This window comes from Oncorhynchus mykiss, chromosome 17, assembly GCF_057628025.1.
Source record: "Oncorhynchus mykiss isolate SJ-2025 chromosome 17, ASM5762802v1, whole genome shotgun sequence".
NCBI lineage: Eukaryota > Metazoa > Chordata > Actinopteri > Salmoniformes > Salmonidae > Oncorhynchus > Oncorhynchus mykiss.
This window is the reverse complement of record NC_143038.1, coordinates 10394249-10418892: the sequence shown is the minus strand read 5'-3', so window position 1 is coordinate 10418892 and position 24644 is coordinate 10394249. Positions and strand designations below refer to the sequence as shown.

Here is a 24644-nt window from a genome sequence, read left to right as displayed (position 1 = left end):
AATCAAAGCCAACCCTGTCTGTTTTGCCCAATAGTCAGCCACAGTGGGCGGGTCATAACACCTATAAAACCTAGCGGTAAAACATGGAAATAATTCCATACATTTTTCACGTTGGGAATTTTACAAACACTTTAAATTAAGTGTGTTTGGTGTAGGTTTTGACAACCGTTTAATTCTCTCTCAGATACGGTGAGTTTTATCAATATATTTGCCTCAATTTACTCTCACATTCGAAACGCTAATTACCAGCATAGAAGAACTCAGCAAGCGCAATCAGAGACATGTATCCAATCGAAGATGATTCCATGTGCTGTATTTAAATTCATTTAATAAAGTGTAGACATTATTCTGTCCCCTTTCTCTGTCTTAGTTAACCACTGACTACACTTTAGCTAGCTAGTTAGCAAAGCAGTAGATTAGAACATATGTTTGTATTACTTTGCCTAGATAATTGTTCAGCTAGCAGAGCAGTAGATCATAAAATCATTTTGTATTACTTAGCCTAGATAATTGTCTGTACAGTATGTCGACTGTGGTGTCTATTTCAGACCTTTTATGGCATTTTTAAAGGATAAGCATAAGAGCATTAAAAAGGGAGAAGACCACTATAAGCCTGGCCATGTGGAGAAGTACAGCCAGAGTGACGGGCAATTTACCGGTTTGGTCAGGGCCATGAGGGATAAAGTTTATCCTGTGTCAGTGAGTTTAAAAAAAACATGTTTTATACTGCTGTCAACATTCTACAGGGAAGAGCTACTTTATCAATTACACAGTGCATTTGGAAAGTATTCAGACCTCTTGACTTTTTCCACATTTTTTAACATTACAGCCTTATTCTAAAATGAATTTAATCCATGTTTTTCCTCATCAATCTACACACTACCCCACAATGACAAAGTGAAAACAGGTTTAGACATTTTGGCACATTTATAAAACAGAAACCTTATTTACATAAGTATTCAGACCCTTTGCTAAGAGACTAGAAATGTATCTCAGGTGCATCCTGTTCCATTGATCATCTTTGACATGTTTCTTCAACTTGATTGGAGTCCACCTGTGGTAAATTAAATTGATTGATGGACATGATTTGGAAAGGTACACGCCTGTCTAAGGTCCCACAGTTGCCAGTGCATGTCCTAGAGCTGGCCGCCCCGGCCAAGCTGAGCAATCGGGGGAGAAGGGCCTTGGTCAAGGAGGTGCGCAAGAACCCAATGGTCACTCTGACAGAGCTCCAGAGTTCCTCTGTGGTGATGGGAGAACCTTCCAGAAGGACAACCATCTCTGCAACACTCCACCAGTCAGGCCTTTATGGTAGTGGCCAGACGGAAGTCACTCCTCAGTAAAAGGCACATGACAGCCCGCTTGGAGTTTGCCAAAAGGCGCCTAAAGACTGATCACAAGATTCTCTATTCGGATGAAACCAAGATTGGACTCTTTATCCTGAATGCCAAGTGTCACGTCTGAAGGAAACCTGGCAGCATCCCTAGGGTGAAGCATGGTGGTGGCAGGATCATGCTGTGGGGATGGTTTTCAGCGGCAGGGACTGGGAGACTAGTCAGGATCGAGGGAAAGATGAACAGAGCAAAGTACAGAGAGATCCTTGATGAAAACCTGCTCCAAAGCGCTCAGGTTCACCTTTCAACAAAACAACGACCCAGCCAAGATGGCGCAGGAGTGGCTTCGGGACAAGTCTCTGAATGTCCTTGAGTGGCCTAGTCAGAGCCTGGCCTTGAACCCTATCAAACAGCTCTGGAGAGACCTGAAAAAAGCTGTACAGCGACACACCCCATCCAACCTGACAGAGCTTGAGAGGATCTGCAGAGAAGAATGGGAGAAACTCTCAAAATACAGGTGTGTCAAGATTGTAGCCTCAAACTCAAGAACACTTGAGACTAATCTCTGCCAAAGGTGCTTCAACAAAGTACTAAGTAAGGGGTCTGAATGTGATAGTTTTTCTTTTAATATACATTTGCAGAAAATGTGTTTTTTGCTTTGTCATAGCTTGATGAGAGGAAGAAACAATTTAATCAATTTTATAATAAGGCTATAACGTAACAAAATGTGGGGGTAAATCACGGGCTCTGAAATACGTTCTGAATGCACTGTATCACTCATCAGATTACCCCGGATGAAAGACTTAGATGAGTGAGTGATTACTCTGTCCTAGAATGTTGTCATGAGACTGAATCTAAAAAATCTATTGACATCCAGAATTGAATTGTTTAGACATCCAGTGTAGTGTGTATTGTAGTTTCATAACCAATCTTGAAAGGCTTTATTTATTCAGTGGTACATGCATTCACAGTCTTGATTTATAGGATCCTTCCCACTATTTGATTAGTGTGTCAAGTGTTATCAATTAAATGTTTAATGAAAAACTGCACTTGCCCTCATGTGAAAATGACAGTTAAATATTCTACAGCTGTAATGTCATCAATCAAATCAAACTTTACTCATGAAAATCCACAATGGATAAAATTAAGGGTGAAAAAACAGTTGGAACCATTTCCCTGTGTGACCACTAGGTTTTATGGGTATTATGACAACTCCACTGTGCCCCAGGGAAATTGAGGCAAAGTTAAGAATCTCTGGATTAACTGCTAAATTTAGTAATTCATAAATTGGTTCAAATTGTTTAAATGGACAATTCTTTGAACTGTCTTGGGCAAGTTTTTAATAAAAAATGCCTGTTATCTAGCTAGGTAGCTCATGGTTGGTCAGTTAGTTAGCAACATTAGACTACTATTCGCCATCTAGCCAGGCTATTTGCCTAGCCATTTAAATGCATGAGAAATTCATAAAAACAAGTTTATTTCTTTGGCTTTTCTAAACCAACAGTCTAGCATGGTAGCTAACTTGGAAGCTATGGCTAGGTATTCTTGATAATCAAAAACAATTTTATTTGTCACATACACGTGTTTAGCAGATGTTAATGCGAGTGTAGCGAAATGCTTGTGCTTCTAGTTCTGACAGTGCAGTAATATCTAACATATCCCCAACAACTACCTAATATACACAAATCTACAGGGGAGAATGAGAATATGTATATGGATGAGTGATGGCCAAGTGGCATAGGCAAGGTGCAATAGATAGTATAAAATATAGTATATACATGTGATGAGTAATGTAAGATATGTAAACATTATTAAAATTGCATTATTTAGAGTGGATTGTATGAAGTGACTAGTGATCCATTTATTAAAGGGGCCAGTGATTGGGTCTCAATGTAGGCAGCGGCCTCTTGAGTTAGTGATTGCTGTTTAGCAGTCTGATGGCCTTGAGATAGAAGCTGTTCTTCAGTCTCTCGGTCCCAGCTTTGATGCACCTGTACTGACCTTGCCTTCTGGATGGTAAGCGGTGTGAACAGGCAGTGGCTCGGGTGGTTGATGTCCTTAATTATCTTTTTGGCCTTCCTGTGTCATGGAGGGCAGGTAGTTTGCCCCCGGTGATGCGTTGTGCAGACTGCACCACCCTCTGGAGAACCTTGCGGTTGAGGGCGGTGCATTTGGCGTACCAGGCTGTGATGCAGCCCGACAGAATGCTCTCAATTGTGCATCTGTAAACGTTTGTCAGGGTTTTGGGTGACAAGCCTTATTTCTTCAGCCTCCTGAGGTTCAAGAGGCACTGTTGCGCCGCCTTCACCACACTGTCTGTGTGGGTGGACCATTTCAGTTTGTTTGTGATGTGTACGCCGAGGAACTTAAAACTTTCCATCTTCTCCACTGCTGTCCCTTCCATGTGGATAGGGGTCTGTTTCCTGAAGTCCACTCATCTCCTTTGTTTTGTTGACGTTGTGTGAGGTTATTTTCCTGACATCACATACCGAGTGCCCTCACCTCCTCCCTGTAGGCTGTCTCGTTGTTGGTAATCAAGCCCACTACTGTTGTCTGCAAACTTGATGGTTAAGTTGGGGGCGTGAATGGCCAAAGTCGTGGGTGAACAGGGATTACAGGAGGGGGCTGAGCACCCACCCCTGTGGGGCCCCAGTGTTGAGGGTCAGCGAAGTGGAGATGTTGTTTCCTACCTTTACCACCTTGGGGTGGCCCGTCAAAGTCCAGGACCCAATTGCACAGGGCGGGGTTGAGACCCAGGGCCTCCAGCTTGATGATGAGCTTGGAGGATACTATGGTGTTGAAAGCTGAGCTGTAGTCAATGAACAGCATTCTTACATAGGTATTCCTTTTGTCCAGATGGGATAGGGCAGTGTGCAGGCGATTGCGTCGTCTGTGGACCTGTTGGGATGGTATGCAAACTGAAGTGGGTCTAGGGTGGCCGGTAAGGTGGAGGTGATATGATCCTTGACTCGTAATGTTTGTGTCTGTAGGTGAGGGGTGGGTAGCCTACTTCAAGGACTACTTGACTTGTAGCTACCCTAGCTAGCTGAATTATTTTAGTCTGGCTTTGAGGTTTCAGAGATGGACTGATTCATCCTCTCGAGTCAAGTGTGTTTACTTTGGGAAAACAGTGTTTGCTGTTACCCTCTGGACTGCAGATCATTCGTATGGGCAATGTTATGTAACCTTATTTATGACTGAATGGTGTAAAAATGATTGCAACCATTTCTGTGTTTCGACCGCTAGGTTTTATGGGTATTATGACTTCTACTATTGTAGACCAATGCATTATAGTGCGTTCAAGACAACTGGGAACTCTGGAAAAAATACGAGATTAAATCATGACGTCAGTGATCTTCAGGTCAAAGTCCAAGCTCTAGAAAGAGACCAGAGATCTTGAGTTGGAATTCCGAGTTGGATGTCTGTTCAAAAAGATTTTTCACAGACGGAGCTAGTTTATTTTTTTCTCCACTTCCCAGCTGTCTTGAACACACTGAAGTTGTAAGTCTGAGATCCCAGTTGTTATGGGTATTGTATGGAACTGAGAGTCATGATCAAGGGCTGATGCTATGTATTGGCCAATGAGAGGCTTTGAAAGCACCAGTCAGCCATAATGGCACTCCTCAGAAGAAGCCGTTTTGAATGAAATGGATCAAGGACAGAATTACATTTATGTAGCTCAGATAATATAATTGAAAAGTGCATTAAGGTGTCTGTAATAGAATAAACTTGGCAAAACAAATGTAGACATTAATGAATTTCTATAGGTTCCCAAATATTTTTTACAATGGTGGGTGAGTGCCAAGATGGTCTGGTCTGCTCAGCTAGTTAATTGACTATACAGCATATGAAACGGGGGGGGGGGGGGGGGGAAATGGAGCGTGTGATGTTTTGCTTGCTCTTCCATCTCTAGTGAACCTACGGGATGTTTGAAAGCATCCCGTCTGCGCAGTGCTGTGCAAGAGTGGTCTGACATCATCATAAACGATCTCTGTTTATATTGTGCAGTGTTATAAGTTGTAGGTTTAAGGCAGCCCTGCATCCCTTTCACTTCTTGTCAGAACGGCATATTGCACTACACTCAGGTGAATATGTCCGAAACCAAACCACCACTTTGCATTTAGGAAAGTGACATCTGCTGTGCTTTAGAATAACTTATAGTTCCAGAAGTAAGATTGCAACTTAAGGCTTTGGGACCGATAAGGTGGACTCTGAAATTAAATTGACATGTCAGTGAAGATCTTTGTCTGAATGAAAAATATTCCAACATAATTTTATTTATATATATATATATATATCAGTAAATTAACATTACTTTTTGTATTTTTGTTTGACGTTTGACATCCCAAACTCAAAATGTCAGAGAACTGTTGTGTTACGCAGATTGTCTGGTTTAAAAAAAAAAAAACAAGAAGAATAATAGTTATTTCAAAGCTGTAACTCAATGTGACTGATTTTCACATTCTTCGCTTAGCTTGTAAACATTACATCATGAGCAAAGGAGCAAATTCCACTTTTCTGGTGTTGTCGGCTTTGAATGTCAAAAACAATCGATGAATCAAATCAATAAAGAAAAGAGGAACTTTGTTACTTTTGTGGTGAGTAAACATTCCTCTGTAGCCCATTGTGTATCCATATTCATCATTTCATTTGGATATTTGATTGATTGTATTTGTGTTGTTGAATAGTGTTTAAGTACACAAATTGTAGACATTACTATAACATTTGTTGCGGTAGGTCCTGAGATGCGTAAGAACTTGCACATAAGGGGGTATTTTGGATCGGAGCTAAATGTGATTGGAGATACAATAACTCAAAGGTTTGCGAACCACTGTTATACACAACCATTGCTGTGGCCCAAATGGTATTACAATGGATAATCGCTGCAGACAAAATGACTTTTTACTGTACAATACTTTTTATCAAAATCATTTTTGCAAGTCTCTAAAATAGTCTTCAGTTGATAAGCACATCATGGCTGCCATTTGAGGATGCAAACAGGCCTTTGATGCAACCGGTGCAATAGGATGCAAACAGCTGTGGTTCAGAACAACCTAGCCCTTGATCATGGGGTGGGGATTTAAGATCCAAGATGCTCGGTCTGAACCTTAACATGCATCGCTTTTGGTACCGTTTTGGAATTATAAGGACCTTATATTTCATATATATATACATACACACACACACACACAGTGCCTTGCGAAAGTATTCGGCCCCCTTGAACTTTGCGACCTTTTGCCACATTTCAGGCTTCAAACATAAAGATATAAAACTGTATTTTTTTGTGAAGCATCAACAACAAGTGGGACACAATCATGAAGTGGAACGACATTTATTGGATATTTCAAACTTTTTTTAACAAATCAAAAACTGAAAAATTGGGCGTGCAAAATTATTCAGCCCCCTTAAGTTAATACTTTGTAGCGCCACCTTTTGCTGCGATTACAGCTGTAAGTCGCTTGGGGTATGTCTCTATCAGTTTTGCACATCGAGAGACTGACATTTTTTCCCATTCCTCCTTGCAAAACAGCTCGAGCTCAGTGAGGTTGGATGGAGAGCATTTGAACAGCAGTTTTCAGTTCTTTCCACAGATTCTCGATTGGATTCAGGTCTGGACTTTGACTTGGCCATTCTAACACCTGGATATGTTTATTTTTGAACCATTCCATTGTAGATTTTGCTTTTATGTTTTGGATCATTGTCTTGTTGGAAGACAAATCTCCGTCCCAGTCTCAGGTCTTTTGCAGACTCCATCAGGTTTTCTTCCAGAATGGTCCTGTATTTGGCTCCATCCATCTTCCCATCAATTTTAACCATCTTCCCTGTCCCTGCTGAAGAAAAGCAGGCCCAAACCATGATGCTGCCACCACCATGTTTGACAGTGGGGATGGTGTGTTCAGCTGTGTTGCTTTTACGCCAAACATAACGTTTTTGCATTGTTGCCAAAAAGTTCAATTTTGGTTTCATCTGACCAGAGCACCTTCTTCCACATGTTTGGTGTGTCTCCCAGGTGGCTTGTGGCAAACTTTAAACGACACTTTTTATGGATATCTTTAAGAAATGGCTTTCTTCTTGCCACTCTTCCATAAAGGCCAGATTTGTGCAATATACGACTGATTGTTGTCCTATGGACAGAGTCTCCCACCTCAGCTGTAGATCTCTGCAGTTCATCCAGAGTGATCATGGGCCTCTTGGCTGCATCTCTGATCAGTCTTCTCCTTGTATGAGCTGAAAGTTTAGAGGGACGGCCAGGTCTTGGTAGATTTGCAGTGGTCTGATACTCCTTCCATTTCAATATTATCGCTTGCACAGTGCCGCTTGGGATGTTTAAAGCTTGGGAAATCTTTTTGTATCCAAATCCGGCTTTAAACTTCTTCACTACAGTATCTCGGACCTGCCTGGTGTGTTCCTTGTTCTTCATGATGCTCTCTGCGCTTTTAACGGACCTCTGAGACTATCACAGTGCAGGTGCATTTATACGGAGACTTGATTACACACAGGTGGATTGTATTTATCATCATTAGTCATTTAGGTCAACATTTGATCATTCAGAGATCCTCACTGAACTTCTGGAGAGTTTGCTGCACTGAAAGTAAAGGGGCTGAATAATTTTGTACGCCCAATTTTTCAGTTTTTGATTTGTTAAAAAAGTTTGAAATATCCAATAAATGTCGTTCCACTTCATGATTGTGTCCCACTTGTTGTTGATTCTTCACAAAAAAATACAGTTTTATATCTTTATGTTTGAAGCCTGAAATGTGGCAAAAGGTCGCAAAGTTCAAGGGGGCCGAATACTTTCGCAAGGCACTGTGTATGTGTATATGGTTAAATTGATACACACCTTGATAGTGTTAATGTTCCCACATGGCCATATCTCAATGTTACAGCGCTTGTTTACGAAAACAGACCGAAGACTAGGAACACCCAGTTGTGGAAGAAGTACTCCATTCTTGTACTTGAGTAAAAGTAAAGATACCTTTTTTTTAATAGAAAATTACCCCAAAGTGAAAGTCACCCAGTAGTTTGGTTTTTAAGAATACTTAAGTATCAAAAGTATAAATGATTGAAAATTCCTCATTAAGCAAACCAGACAGCAGCATTTTGATGGATAGCCAGGGGCACACTCCAACATTCATATCATTTACAAACAAAGCATTTGTGTTTAGTGACTCCGTCAGATCAGAGACAGTCGATGACCAGGGATGTTCTCTTTAAGTGTGTGAATTGGACAGTTTTCCTGTTCTGCTAAGCATTCAAAATGTACTTTTGGGTGTCTGGGGAAATGTAAGTACATTTTCTAAAAGTTGTCATAAATAGTAAAGTACAGATACTTAAACTACTGAAGTAGTACTTTAAAGTATTTTTACTTAAGTACTTTACACAACTGCGAACACCTGTGTAAGTGTAACTCGGGAAGTGTAATTTCATTGGATGGAGGCACCCTTGGCTGTATTGAACTGTAAAATAGCTAAGAGTAACCTAACCTTTAACCTAAACGTATTAGTCTGATCTTGGAAACTGACATTTCTGACTTACTAACTGGGGGTTGTTATACAGGACTTGGACCAGGAAGTAGGCGGGACAAAACAGCCAGAATGTGCAACCAGTTAGCAAGTCGGACATTTTGGCGTTCCTAGTTCCCACTAGCTTTGAATGCACCATTAGACTTTTCCATGTTCTTATTGCACCTGATGATCCATTATGCAAATGCTTAACACTTCATATTTTGACACTTGCAGGGCTCTACAGTGCAACCATTTTACTCGCATATGCAACAAAATGTGTGCGAACTGAAAGGTCATGAGCACATACCCGCCTACTTCCTGGTCCAAGTCCAGTACTGTTTTTGAATGGGCTTTCAGCTTATATAATCAAATTGATGAAAATTGGGTCATTTTTAAGAAATGTTAAATAATGTGTTCATGGATTAATTTACCTTTAACCAATTCCTTTTATGAATGTTTTAAAATATGAAGGGGAAAAAACGCTCAGGTAGGGGAAGTCGGGAACCAATATACACTGCACTAATTCCAAAAGGTTTTGTCATCATAAAGTCCATGGAGAATAAGACACCTCCTCCCAGCTGCCCACTGCACTGAGGCAAGGAAATACTGTCACCACCGAATAACCTGCGATAATTGAATTTCATTAAGCATTTTTCTACGGTTGGCCATGCTTTCCACCTGGCTACCCCTACCACGGCCAACAGCTCCCGCAGGAACTTGAAGGAACTTTGTTTCTCAAATGACTGCCCTCTCCAGGTTCACCAACCACTTCTCAGATAGTTCAGTGTGTCAAATCAGAGGTCCTGTTGTCCAGACCTCTGGCAGTCTCTATGGGGTTGCCACAGGGTTCAATTCTTGGGCCACCTCTTGCTGCTGGTGATTCTCTGATCCACCTCTACACAGACGACAACATTCTGTATACCATTCTTCCAAACTCGCATAAAGCATCTCCAATCCAAAATTAAATCTAGAATCGGCTTCCTATTTCGCAACAGACTTCTTCACTTATGCTGCCGAACATACCCTCGTAAAACTGACTGTCTTACCGATCCTTGACTTCGGCGATGTCATTTACAAAATAGCCTCCAACACTCTACTCAGCAAATTGTATGTAGTCTATCACAGTGCCATCCATTTTGCCACCAAAGCCCCATATACTACCCACCACTGCAACCTGAATGCTCTTGTTGGCTGGCCCTCGCTACATATTCATTGCCAAACCCACTGGCTCCAGGTAATCTTTAAGTCTTTGCTAGGTAAAGCCCCGCCTTATCTCAGCTCACTGGTCACCGTAGCAGCGCTCCAGCAGGTATATTCACTGGTCACCCTCAAAGTCAATTCCTCCTTTGGCCGCCTTTCCTTCCAGTTCTCTGCTGCCAATGACTGGAACAAATTGCAATAATCACTGAAGCCGGAGTCTTGTATCTCACCCTCACTAACTTTAAGCATTAGCTGTCAGAGCAGCTTACCGATCCGTGTACCTGTACACAGCCCATCTGTAAATAGCACACCCAACAATTACCTCATCCCCAACATATTTTTTTTGCTCTTTTGCACCCCAGTATCTCTACTTGCACATCTATCACTCCAGTGTTAATGCTAAATTGTAATTATTTTGCCACTATTGGCCTATTTATTGCCTTACCTCCCAAACCTTACTACATAGATTTTTATATTGTGTTATTGACTGTATGTTTGTTTATCCCATTTGTAACTGTTTTTGTTGCACTGCTTTGCTTTATCTTGGCCAGGTCACAGTTGTAAATGAGAACTTGTTCTCAACTGGCCTACCTGGTGAAATATATATATATATATATATATATATATATATATATATATATATATATATATATATATATATATATATATATATATATATATATATATATATATATATATATATATATATATATATATATATATATATATATATATATATATATATATATATATATATATATATATATATATATATATATATATATATATATATATATATTTATTTATTTATTATAAAAAATCCCATATTTAAAATATGATATGCCTACTTGTCTTTGAAAATGAATTATATTAGGCTATACATTATTGCTGCCCTTCATGGACAGTTTTGAATAAGTCATACAAATAAGCATTTGATATTAAATGCTCCATGAAGCCAATATGATTTGAGATTTTAGTATTGTGCTAGGCAGAGATGACAAGGGGACTCAACTCCTAAAATGCATAATTTTGTATACATAGTCAGACGATGGCAAGGATCTTCAACTAGTAGACATAAACAACCTGAATATTGATATTCATTAGATTTTTTTGGGGGGGAAGATTGTGGGTGATTTGGAGAAACGATTGTTATAACATTTTCAAACAACCAGCACTTGGGAAACATAGATCAGGGGTGGCCAACCCTTCTGGAGAGCAAGCAGGATTTTCTTCCAGACCTATTTTCAAGAACGAGTTCACCTAAGATACAAAATGTTTGTGTCCCTACCTTGAAAGCATTCTATGGACAATGAGACTGCAATCTATGATTTGGTTAACCACTGCCACCAACCATTAATATTACAATTTACTGTGCAGAGCCTTTGGTGCACGGTTTCTAGCATTTGCCTGTCTCCCGATCTCATTTAATTACTGTCTGAATAGTGTCAAACCACCCCAAAAATATGTACGATTTTTTTGTTAGTGTTCTTTACATTTCATCTCCCCAAAAATCTCAAAGTAACAAAGTTGTTGAATTTTGAGTGTTCATTTTCATTTAATGTTCAAAGCATTCTGAATACACTTGACCTGTTAAAAAAAATCCCTGGTCATAGGCCTAAACCATGTCAAAATATGTCAAATTGCAGGGATTAGCTTTAAAACAGTACCATTTTTTGGGGGGAGGACCCCCAGTCCCCCAACTAGGGGTTGCGGCAATGAAATTCAAATTGAAAATCTCACTCCAAACTTTGTTCAAATGTTGGCAGCCCTGTAATGAGTAGGATTCTGGGTTTTCACGTGCAAAAGTGATTGTCTTTGATAAACGCTTTATCTGCCTTTTATGGAAAAGAGATGTATATTTCTGAACGATAGACCATGCTGCCTTGTTGACAACATGACCAGAACAGCGCAGATTACGGTTCGATTTGAGAAGAGCGCTTCTCCCTCACCACTTTTGCCCGTTCACCACGCAGGCCATAGACTGGTGCACCTCGCTTCAGCTTAATCCTTAATCGAACACTGCCATTGCCAAGAGTCCTCTGTAAACCTCTGTAAACCAGAGCTAGGCATGTTGATTGTGCACTGGGACACATTTTATTACTGAGAGAGGCCTGTCGTTTTGCAATGGGTCTGCGGTGGTTGTGTTTAGTTAATCTAATATTTCAGAACATATGTATTGCAGTTAATTTTGTCTGACTTATGTAAAATATATTTTGAGTAGCAAACGGAAACAAGTCCCAAACACTTCTCAATAGAAAATGTTCTGCCTCAGGGGGGCGCTGTTTAACAATTATTTGGATTATCTAATGACCACCAGTGCTCGGAATAAATTGCTTGTTCACAAGACAGATCTGGTTGACATGAAATTCGCATTATTGTAATTGGCCCTTGTTATAGACACACTGTACTTTTTCACAACAAAAAAGCCATTGTGATTTCATTGTATGTTTTGTACAGTCTGATTTGGACATTTTGTTCTGTTGTAGAGCAAGTAAAATAAAGACTATGTAAACTGATTTAACTGGAAGTGTGACTAAAGGTTGAGATCTCTTGATATCAGAGATGTGCCTTAAGGCGTCCACATGCTTCCCAGCCGAAACAGTTCGGAAGAGTTTGTGCGTATATTATGATGGCATTTTGTGACGTTTGTTTTGGACCTTGGTTTTGTGTGCCCGAACAGCTGAAAACCCTCACCGACGTCTACGCCCCTTGATCGGTGATGGGTCAACAATAAGGATTATTCAAAGTCTGTCATTCAACAAGAGACTACTAGTTTTCATGCATTTTTTTCATTGAGAAATACTGCACCAAGCATATTAGTTACATGTACAATTTTGACTTTTTTGACTGAATCTATGACTGATTTTGAGTTATTTTAGATTAATTATAAGGAAGTGTATACTGGCTACGGCATCTCAAAATGGACAAACCGTACTCTTGCAGGTATTTTTTTCTTGTTTTTCAAGCTTTTAAGGGAGTATGCAAGCACACTCGTTCTGTACAGCTAGGAGCAAGCCGAACCGAAGCATGCTGACCTCTTTACCCAGTCTGTTGGGGGGAGCTATGGGAATGACGTAGTGAGTGCATACCTTTTCATACTGGTCCACCCATGACAATCAGATCCACAACGCTGCAAGTGAGCCACACGGGACTGCACAGATGCTAGACCGTGTAAATCACAGTTGACTTACTTTTAGTATTTAGGAATTTTGATACTTTAATTATCTATTTTATTGACACTTTGTGTTGAACACAGTGTACATGTGTGTCCAGAGTCACTCACTACCTCATCACCTGGGAGCTAACACATCTTCAGCTACCAGCACCTAAGGAATTACAGTCCCCTTGGTTAACCCCAACAAAGACCAAATACTAGGCCTACATGGCAACAAAAACACTTCCAATTGTTACATGACTGTTCAGAATCTGTAGAATATAAAGATCCACTGGGCTGAATTGTCATTCAATTATTAGCAATTTATTATAAACATTGACCCATCCATCACACAAGCGCACAAAGGTACACACACCAACAGAATAAAGGATGTTTATTCCGTTATTGCAACATATGGAAAAAATATAACCATTCAAAGTCATGAAACAGATTTCTAGAGGGTCTAATACAGCTTTAGCTCTTGGGTTATGATGGGCAAGGTTCAAATGATTCTGCATTGCTTTTCCATGGACTTGACCTCAACCCTAGTAGTAGTCATTTATTCTTCCCAACTTGGATGATTGTATGTAATGTACAGAGACAGGACAAGGTTCACGATAAGGTCTTATTGACAACAATGAAGACTTCCATACTGTTATTTATTTATCTTGCTCCTTTGCACCCCAGTATCTCTACTTGCACATCTACCATTCCAGTGTTTAACTGCTATATTGTAATTACTTTGCCACCATGGCCTATTTATTGCCTTTACTGACCTTACCTCATTTGCACTCACTGTATATAGACTTTTTCTACTGTATTATTGACTGTTTATTCCATGTGCAACTCTGTATGTGTCGAACTGCTTTGCTTTATCTTGGCCAGGTCACAGTTGTAAATGAGAACTTGTTCTCAACTACCCTACCTGGTTAAATAAAGGTGAAATTATTATTTTTTTAAATTTAAAAACCAGGGCTGTCTTGTCAATGAGCAGAATTCCCAAATCGGACTGTACAAAACATACAATCAAGACCGCTGTTAGTTCATTGTAATTTGCATTTCATACACTTGACACAGTGACTTGAGGGGGAGACAAACAGTGGAGGCAGCAACAGGCAGATGGACGTGCCTGCCCCCCCCCCCCCCCCCCCCCCCCTCGTGTCGGCCAGGGTGCCCTCAGCCGTTGTCCTCAGAGAAATAGAAAAGAGGGGTTAGTGAGCGCATCCCTAAGATCTTACTTATTAGGTCATAGATAAAATTGACTGCAATGTACTTGACTCATATATTAAGCATAACTACACAGAACCACCGCAGACCCATTGTAAATTGATATCTCCTTACTACAATGTGCACAAACAACATGCCTAGCTCCGCCCACTAGGGTGTGGCTTACAGAGCGCTCTTTGAAATCTGCACTCGTTATTTGTACTCCAGTTATATTACCACACCCGCAGGAGCAGACTGGGATCAGAAATCGTCTCTGCCATTTCTAACACATTGGCCCCCTTGAGGTCACCACACCAGCGTTCTTTGTTTGTGGTGAATCTTAACCTGAAGACTGACACTGTTACAAAGCAAGTGGTCGAAAAAGCACATTGAGAGCAGGGATTCATTCATACCAGAACTCAGGACATTTTGTAGGGTACAATTTAAACTACAAACTTAACTATCAGTGGATAGCCAGATTTAAAGCACTGGAACTAACCCCTTTCTCCATTCTTAACAGAACAAATTTCCGGCATCACGTTTTACCTCCCCTCTCAAGATGACGACTCCTCAGTATGACCTGTCAAACACGCTCCCTCCCCACACACTGACCCGACTGGCACGGGAGTGGCTGGCAGAGGACACACCAAACTTTGACCCTGCAGGGCTGTGTGTGGGGTCACATGAGGTCGAGGCCAGGTTGTTGTGTAAAACGCCGTGCAGCATGCTGGCAGGCAGGCCTTTCTTCACTGCTGTCTTCACTGAGCTCAGCTGCACTGTTGAATGGGCGCACAAAGAGGGAGCACAGCTCGGTAAGAGACCAACTATGAACCTGGTCAAATGCATGCTGTGGAGGTTTAAGATAATACACAGATGCCTCACAAATGTGATGACAATACACAAACTCTGATCACACTGCCAAATTCATTTGGAGAAGGTATTGTGGAAACGAGCTTCGAGTTTGGCATTCACAAAATTCCATTGGAATAGATTCCAACTGATGACCATCTAACTATTTTAGATGCAGATCACTCACGTGTTTTTAGGTAAACTCTTCTTTGACCTCGCCTCAACCAGGTCCAAATGAGGTGACCCAGACTGCTGTGGTCAGAGGCCCAGCAAGGTGTATCCTCCTCGGGGAGAGACCGGCCCTCAACTGCCTGGCCCGGGCCTCTGGGATAGCCACCCGCTGCTCCCAGCTACAGAGCGTTGCCAGGGAGGCAGGCTGGCATGGCCATGTGGCTGGCACGCGTAAAACCACCCCTGGGTTCCGGCTGGTGGAGAAGTATGCCATGCTGGTGGGCGGCGTGTCCATACACAGACAGGACCTGAGTGGGATGGTGATGCTGAAAGACAATCATATATGGGCATCAGGGAGTATCACACAGGTAGGCAAGGGTGGATGTCTCAAACTGTACATTTGACATCAACCTATACTATGTTGTGGTTGTCGATTCCTCTGAAATGCATGAAAATCAGAGTGCAAGAATACATGTATGTCTTTCATATTCCAAGATGTACCATTAGATCTGTCCTTTTTCTAATATGAGAGCTGAAGTTTTCCCTCTGTGCATTTTGAATATAAATTAATTTAGCATTCTGATAGAGAACTGATTTGATGTAATTCCTACCTGTGGGTCTTCCAGGCGGTGAGGGACGCCCGCTCGGTGTGTGGCTTCAGCAGTAAGATTGAGGTGGAGTGCGGCAGCCGGGAGGAGGGCAGTGAGGCGGCCACGGCAGGCGCCGACATCGTCATGCTGGACAACTTTAAGCCACAGGTGAGACTGATGGACTTCCCAAAGGCATCAGGGAAGTAATGTAGAAGAGGTAGAGATGTACTGGAGGGCTTGTGATACAGCAGAAGACATAATTCCGTTGGACATTCATGTACATTGGACTATCAATGTAATATTCTTCTTCCAGTGCTGTGCATTTAGTTCAATCTCTTTCCTTCACGGTCTCTTCCCGCACTCGTTTCTTCCGGCCTCGATTCCTCCTCTGTCCCTTCCTCACTCAGGAACTCCATGCGGCAGCCAAGCTTCTGAAGGAGGAGTTCCCTTCTGTGCTAATTGAGGCCAGTGGAGGGGTGACCCCAGACTCCCTGCCCCAGTATCTCTCCCCCCATGTGGACATCATCTCTCTGGGCTGCATCACCCAGGGCTGCCCAGTGGTAGACTTCTCCCTCAAGGTTCAAAAGCCTGTTCCCTTTCCAATTATTTTCCAATCAAAGTAACTGTGGCAATTCAGGATTTTTGTTAATAAAGTGAAAATAAAAAGCAACGATCAATTTCCTCACTTTTCATCCAGGAGATGATCAAGAAAAAAATAAATCCATTATAACATTCAGAGGTGACTGTATAATTTCTATGCTGCGTACAACTAATTTAGAAATCATTATTAAAACTGTGAAGACAGTTCCCTTAGTTTCTTTTGTCCCATAGTGATCATCTATTATATGGGATATTCTTTAAAATCCTTAATCTTTGATCCACCAGGAGAAAAGATGACAAATTAGTAACTAAGTCACTATACTGTTAAAGCTTCATATGGATTAAAACACACTGCACTTCCACCACTAAAAGTCCATCACCTGTTAAATTAATAAATCAGATATCAGTTTTCAAAACACTGAAGGTGAACATGCATAAAATCACCATCTTTGAGTAGACATTATTTAGGCCTAATAATATCATGCCCAAACCGCGTCCTCAAATTGATTTTGTCCCCCCACACCAAACGCAATCCCGACATGCAGGTTGACGTATAAAAACAAACTCTGAACAAATTTTTTTAATTTGGCGACAGGTCAAAAAGCAAACATTTATGGCAATTTAGGTAGATAGCATTCTGTTGCTAGCTAATTTGTCCTGGGTTGTTATTTTACTTGAAATGGACAAGGTCCTCTACTCCGACAATTAATCCACAGATAAAACGGTCAACCGACTCATTTCTAGTCATCTCTCCTTCCAGGCTTCTTTTTCTTTGGACTTTATATGGCAATTGGCGTCTAACTTTCATAAGGTGTATTACCACAGCTGACTGACCAGCTGACTGACCAACTGACCTCAGGTCATCTTTCAATCACCCACGGGGGTATAACCAATGAGGAGGTTGCACGTGGATTTCTGCTTCTATAAACCAATGAGGAGATGGGAGAGGTAGGACTTGCACCGTGTTCAGCGTCACTAATAGCACGGATTTCTATTTTAGCGTTTGGCAACGCAGACGCTTGTTGGCGCAATGATTGAGTAACATGCATGTCAATTTATTTTGCAACGCGGGGTGGTCAGCATGTAACTGTAAAACAAGTTTCAGTTTAGATTATGGTTAACCTGTACCATTTCCCTGATATGACGTGGGTGGCTAGGGCATAAAAGAGGGGAGGGTTTCAGGAAATCAGTTCCATTTAGGAAGAGATTATCTGGCATTTATAACCAGAGTTCTTTCAAGACATGTTGCTTGTTGGTAAATTAGATTTTGTTAGCTATTTGTTGCTTTTTCTCACATTTGTAATTATTAAAGTAACAAACTATGAAGTAACCATACATTTTGGCATATAGAACTACATTTAACTACATTTTAAACATTGCTTCAATCTGCTTTTGACTTTAGAAACTCAAAGTTGATTTTGGCTCCATAAATGTCAAAAGTGACGAGTATTTATCTATGGTGAGGTGCTAAATAGGATGATACATTTTGCAAACAGGAAGATATTTTGGGCTCAGTCTACCTAAAGGTGGTGCTTTTCTGGTTCCTAACCACCAGGAGTGGCAGGACCATAAAGGAGAGCTGCATTTAATCCTTAAACTGATAGAAGAAAAAAAGTCAAAGTAGATTATTTTTCTCCTCTATTGCAGCCAGCTTCATTACAGAAACACCAAGAAGCTCCAATTAACTAGACCTAGAGGAAAGCGTGCTATGGTAATCTGAGACGGCTAGCAGATGTAAAATGAACGGTTCAAAACGAAAATACAGGAAGTGTTATGTGAATAATACTCAAGGCTCTATTCAATCTGTATCGCTGAAGTGTTACAAATAGAGTAATTTCCTATTGTGATGGCATCTGCAGCATTTACCATAAATGCAGTCTACGCCAACACGGGAACAATGCTTTTAAATTTGATGTAACACTGAATTTATGCGATAGGGATTGAAATGACACTATCGGCTGAAAAGCCACGGATGACCGGCTCGAGTGCCACTGTCAGATAAGTCATCTTCTGTCAAGTATACTTTCATTAATTTTCACGCAAAGAAGATGGTGTTTTTATGTCAGACAGTCATAATCAGTCATTTAATTTTAATGACAGGATAACTTCATGCATCAAAACATTTGGGCCAAAAGTCTACAACCAATTAATTTGAGAAACCATGTCCACTCCACTTTCCCAGGGACAATGGAGAAGAAGAACAGGGTAAGTTACAGACTAGGTCATGATACACCTCGTCACCATATCAACTGACCCTAGCCTATTCAACAACTATGGCCTATGTTAAAATCACCCAGACTAGTCATTCAAAATAGCATGGTCCCTGGTTGTTACCCTAGCATTCAATACAACATGAAAGAGTACAGAAATATTTGTAAATCAGCTAGTATAAAGGCTGGTCTTGGCCATCTTTTTCATGCATGACCTTGTAGCGGTATTTATCGATTTATCGATCTCATTGCAAAATTCCAACATCTACACCTGTGGAGGAGAGGAGATGGACTGGGTATGGGCAGTCACCAGAAGTGTGTATACACACACACACACACACACACAGGGTGGAATGGACAGGACATGAAATGGCTTTTTCTGTTAAAACAGATTGATCAAGAAATGGGAGTGACCTGCTGCCAGGAAGAGGAACACAATGAGGAAATGGACTGGTTATGATGATGACACATTTGTCTGCATCATTTCCAATCCCCCATATATACTGAACACATATATAAATGCAACAATTTCAAAGATTTTACTGAGTTAAAGTTAATGGAAGGAAATCAGTAACTTGAAATGCATTCATTAGGCCATAATCTATGGATTTCACGACTGGGCAGGGGCACAGCCATATTTTTGTTCAGTATATATTTTTTGTAAATATATACAGCACCAGTCAAACGTTTGGAAACACCTACTCATTCCAGGGTTGTTCTTTATTTTTACTATTTTCTACATTGTAGAATAATATAGAAGATGTCAAAACTATGAAATAACACATGGAATCATGTAGTAACCAAAAAAGTGTTCAACCAAAATATATTCTATATTTGAGATTCTTCAAAGTAACCAACCTTTGCCTTGACAGCTTTGCACACTGTTGGCATTCACTAAACCAGCTTCATGAAGAATGCTTTTCCAACAGTCTTGAATGAGTTCCCACATAGGCCGAGCAATTGACGGCTGCTTTTCGTTCACTCTACGGTCCAACTCATCCCAAACCATCTCAATTGGGTTGAGGTTGGGTGATTGTGGAGGCCAGGTCATCTGATGCAGCACTCCATCACTCTCCTTCTTGGTCAAATAGTCCTTACACCGCCTAGAGGTGTGTTTTGGGTCATTGTCCTGTTGAAAAACAAATGATAGTCCCACTAAGCGCAAACCAGATGTGATGGTGTATTGCTGCAGAATGCTGTGGTAGCCATGTGGGTTAAGTGTACTTTGAATTCTAAATAAATCACTGACCGTGTCACCAGCAAAGCATCCCCACCTCCTCCTCCATGCTTCACGGAGGGAACCACACATGAGGAGATCATCTGTTCACCTACTCTGTGTCTCACAAAGACGCGGCAGTTGGAACCAAAAATCTCAATTTTGGACTCATCATAACAAAGGACAGATTTTCACCGGTCTAATGTCCATTGCTTGTGTTTCCTGGCCCAAGCAAGTCTCTTCTTCTTATTGGTGTCGTTTTAGTAGTGGTTTCTTTGCAGCAATTTGACCACGAAGGCCTGATTCACGCAGTCTACTCTGAACAGTTGATGTTGAGATGTGTCTGTTACTTGAACTCTGTGAGGTGCAGTTAATTGCCGATTTCTGAGGCTGGGCTTATGAACTTATCCTGAGATTGCAGAGGTAACTCTGGGTCTTCCTTTCCTGTGGCGGTCCTCATGAGAGCCAGTTTCATCATAGCGCTTGATGGTTTCCAGATAGACTGACCTTCATGTCTTAAAGTAATGATGCACTGTAATTTCTCTTTGCTTGTTTGAGCTGTTCTTGCCATAATATGGACTTTGTCTTTTACCAAATAGCGCTATCTTCTGTATACCACCCCTGCCTTTTCACAACACAACTGATTGGCTCAAACGCATTAAGAAGGAAGGAAATTCCACAAATTAACTTTTAACAAGGCACACCTTAATTGACTACCTCATGAAACTCGTTGAGAGAATGCCAAGAGTGTGTAAAGCTGTCATCAAGGCAAAGGGTGGCTACTTTGGGGCGGCAGGGTGGCCTAGTGGTTAGAGCGTTGGACTAGTAACCGGAAGGTTGCGAGTTCAAAACCCCCGAGCTGACAAGGTACAAATCTGTCGTTCTGCCCCCGAACAGGCAGTTAACCCACTGTTCCTACGCCGTCATTGAAAATAAGAATTTGTTCTTAACTGACTTGCCTGGTTAAATAAAGGTAAAATAAATAAATAAATATATATAATATAATATATTTGGATTTGTTTAACATGATTCCATGTGTGTTATTTCATAGTTTTGATGTCTTCACTATTATTCTACGATGTAAAAAAATAAGAAAAACCCTGGAATGAGTAGGTGTGTCAACTTTTGACTGGTACTACAGTTGAAGTCGGAAGTTTACATACACTTAGGTTGGAGTCATTAACTCGTTTTTGCAAGCTGAAGAACACTATCCCAACTGTGAAGCACGGGGGTGGCAGCATCATGTTGTGGGGGTGCTTTGCTGCAGGAGGGACCGGTGCACTTCACAAAATAGATGGCTTCATGAGAAGGAAAATGATGTGGATATATTGAAGCAAAATCTCAAGACATCAGTCAGGAAGTTAAAGCTTGGTCACAAATGGGTCTTCCAAATGGACAATGACCCCAATCATACTTCCAAAGTTGTGGCAAAATGGCTTAAGAACAACAAAGTCAAGGTATTGGAGTGGCCATCACAAAGCCCTGACCTCAATCCTATAGGAAATTTGTTGGCAGAACTGAAAAAGCGTGTGCGAGCAAGGAGGTCTACAAACCAGACTCAGTTACACCAGCTCTGTCTGGAGGAATGGGACAACTTATTGTGGGAAGCTTGTGGAAGGCTACCTGAAATGTTTGACCCAAGTTAAAGAATTTAAAGACAATGCTACCAAATACTAATTGAGTGTATGTAAACTTATGACCCACTGGTAATGTGATGAAAGAAATAAAAGCTGAAATAAATCATTGTCTCTATTATTCTAACATTTCACATTCTTAAAATAAAGTGGGGATCCTAACTGATCTAAGACAGGGCATTTTTTACTAGGCTTAAATGATGAAAAACTGAGTTTAAATGTATTTGGCCAAGGTGTATGTAAACTTCCGACTTCAACTGTATATATCTTAATAAAGAAATACGTTTTCCTTTATTATTTGCCCTTATCTGTACCACCCCTCCCCTAATTGGAGTAAACTAATGGACAACAATACTTAGGCGTCTGCTTCTCTTAACATACAACAATTTCTAAGATTTTACTGAGTTACAGTTCATATAAGAAAATCTGTCAATTGACATAAATTCATTAGGCCCTCATTTATGGATTTCACATGACCGAGAATACAGATATGCATCTGTTGGTCAGATACCTTAAAAAAAAGGTAGGGCCGTGGATCAGAAAACCAGTCAGTATCTGGTATGACCACCATTTGCCACATGTAGCGCAACACATTTCCGTTTCATAGAATTGATCAGGCTGTTGCTTGTGGAATGTTGTTCCACACCTCTTCAATGGCTGTGCGAAGTTGCTGGATATTGGCGGGAACTGGAACACGCCGTCGTACACGTCGATCCAGAGCATCCCAAACATGTTCAATGGGTGACATGTCTGGTGAGTATGCAGCTTAGAGGAATTGTGTACAGATCCTTGCGACATGGGGTCATACATTATCATGCTGAAACATGAGGTGATGGCGGCGAATGAATGGCACGACAATAGGCTTCAGGATTTCGTCACAGTATCTCTGTGCATTCAAATTCCTGTCAATTAAATACAATTATCTTATGCCTGCCCATACCATAAACCAAACTGCCACCATGTGGCACTCTGTTCACAACATTGACGACAGTAAATGTTAAAGGAATTAAATTGCTCTATGTTTTAATACCCAATTAAAATTAAACACGGTCAATTCATAAGGATTTGTAAGACCCTTATTCTATAATAATGGACAGAGCCCAGTCTTAAAGTCAATCAGCAGAGTTTATTCACGAGAGTACTGAATACGATACAGTTTACCACAGGTTATAAACTGAAAATGACGTCATTAGTTTCAGCACCAACCCGTGCCATCTCCCTTCCAGTACAAAGGCTGTATCTCAAGCCTTCCCACATCCGTCTCACTACCAATTTAATATAATTTACGAGCCAAGGTCTTCTCGTGTAGAGAAGCATTCTAGCCAGTCTGAAGATATCGTTCATTCATTCCTACCAAGGAACAGATAGTCATTGTTCTAACTCTTGACCACATTCACACACATTATATTCAGTACTGGGATCAAGAAAGAAAACTCATACATATACAGAATAGTATTCTGATTAGTACATATACAGTAACATAATAGTATTCGGATTAGTACATATACAGTAACATAATAGTATTCTGATTAGTCAGTCCTAATTGAAATGTATACATAATTAGTCATCATTGATGAAAATTCCCTTAACATATCCACCCTTTGATTAAATATTATACATCCAATCACACATGTATTGTATTGTAATATTAAAAAGCCTATTTTTTTCTATTTTTATTAGAGATATTTCTTGTCATCAAAACATCACCTAAACATAACCCACTACTTGCATTCGCCATGACTGTTTTTTAGGCCTACATCAGAATCATATCTCTTCTTATCAGGATTTTCGTTACAATCTTCATAAAAAAACAGTCTAATATTGAAACAGGATACAACCTAGCCTCCCTACACATCAAAAATGGTCTCCTCAAACATAAATTCCCCGCAAATGAAGGATCCAGATTCGTCCGCTTGTTCTGTAGACATGCATTCACTCCACGGGTCAGAACCTGGAATCCACTGGTACCTCACCATCTATTGTCATCGATTTCTCCAGAGTCCTGGAAATAAGGCCTCGTACACAGGGAATTAGACAACAGCCCCATAAAACTAAAACAGTCACACAGGTGAATGCAGCCCATAATACAGTGATCATAATATTTTTTCAATTTTCCGAACATACTATCAAACCAATTAGTCAGAGAAGTATCCACCCCAGAGTTTTCTGCCAAACCGTGAGCCAGGGTGGTCAAATCAGCTGAGGCTTCGGGCACTGACTCGTCCGGAGCTGTGTTATTTGGGATGTAAGCACAAACATGGTCCCGATAATCACGCATACTTCTCCCTTTTCAGCCAATAACATATCTAATGCAATTCTATTCTGCCAAGCCATCAGGCTGGTTGCTTCAGTCTGTTCTGCAAAACCTTTAATAGCATCTCTGGTATAATTGTTAAAGCTCTGTTGATTATAATAAATATAATTAATCCAGTCCACATTCTTATTGAGAGTAGACCACCCGGAAATGCTTAACTCTAATCCTGCTAGGATCTGATTTCTTGCTTTGAACTCATCTGGCACCCCCCGTGGAACCCCAATGTTATCAATGTATACTTTGTCATCAAGAGACCCGGATGGAATAGCTTTTTTCTCCCATTTGGCTAAACTTCATGTCACGGTGTTGAATGAGTGTGAAAGGCATTCCCAAATGTACAAGGGAGCATAATCCTGTCCAATCGGTGACACCTCGCCCTGACATCATTTCCCAAGAGTACTGTACCGGGCCAAACGGTAATAATCTCCTCCGGTCACTGTAAAGGGAGGAACCTGTGGATATAAATAGTGCAAGTCAATGCAACTGTCATTATCTGGCATTCCTGCTTTCGTGAACAGCTTTAACATACTGGCCTAAACTCCTCTACCCAGAACGGTACTAGGGTGTCGACCAAGACCTGGTCATATCCATCATACCACAACCCTAGATCCTCCTTCATTACTGTTTAAAGGGTTAGGCGTATCTTTATGCAATACATCCC

The 24644-nt window shown here is 40.8% G+C and overlaps 1 protein-coding gene across 2 annotated transcripts; it reads left to right on the top strand.

Moving 5' to 3' along the window:
• The first annotated feature begins 40 nt into the window (after window positions 1–40).
• On the top strand, window positions 41–16745 carry LOC110493651 (nicotinate-nucleotide pyrophosphorylase [carboxylating]-like). Of its 2 annotated transcripts, none has more exons than XM_021568047.3 (5): window positions 41–189; window positions 14920–15211; window positions 15477–15787; window positions 16046–16177; window positions 16417–16745. In XM_021568047.3, exons 2-5 carry the CDS (start codon window positions 14959–14961, stop codon window positions 16630–16632), a joined length of 912 nt encoding a protein of 303 aa, XP_021423722.3. In that variant the 5' UTR covers window positions 41–189; window positions 14920–14958; the 3' UTR covers window positions 16633–16745. The 2 variants fall into 2 exon arrangements, with proteins under 2 accessions (XP_021423722.3, XP_021423721.3); XM_021568046.3 differs by lacking the exon at window positions 41–189 and adding an exon at window positions 5807–5932.
• The last annotated feature ends 7899 nt before the right edge of the window (window positions 16746–24644 follow it).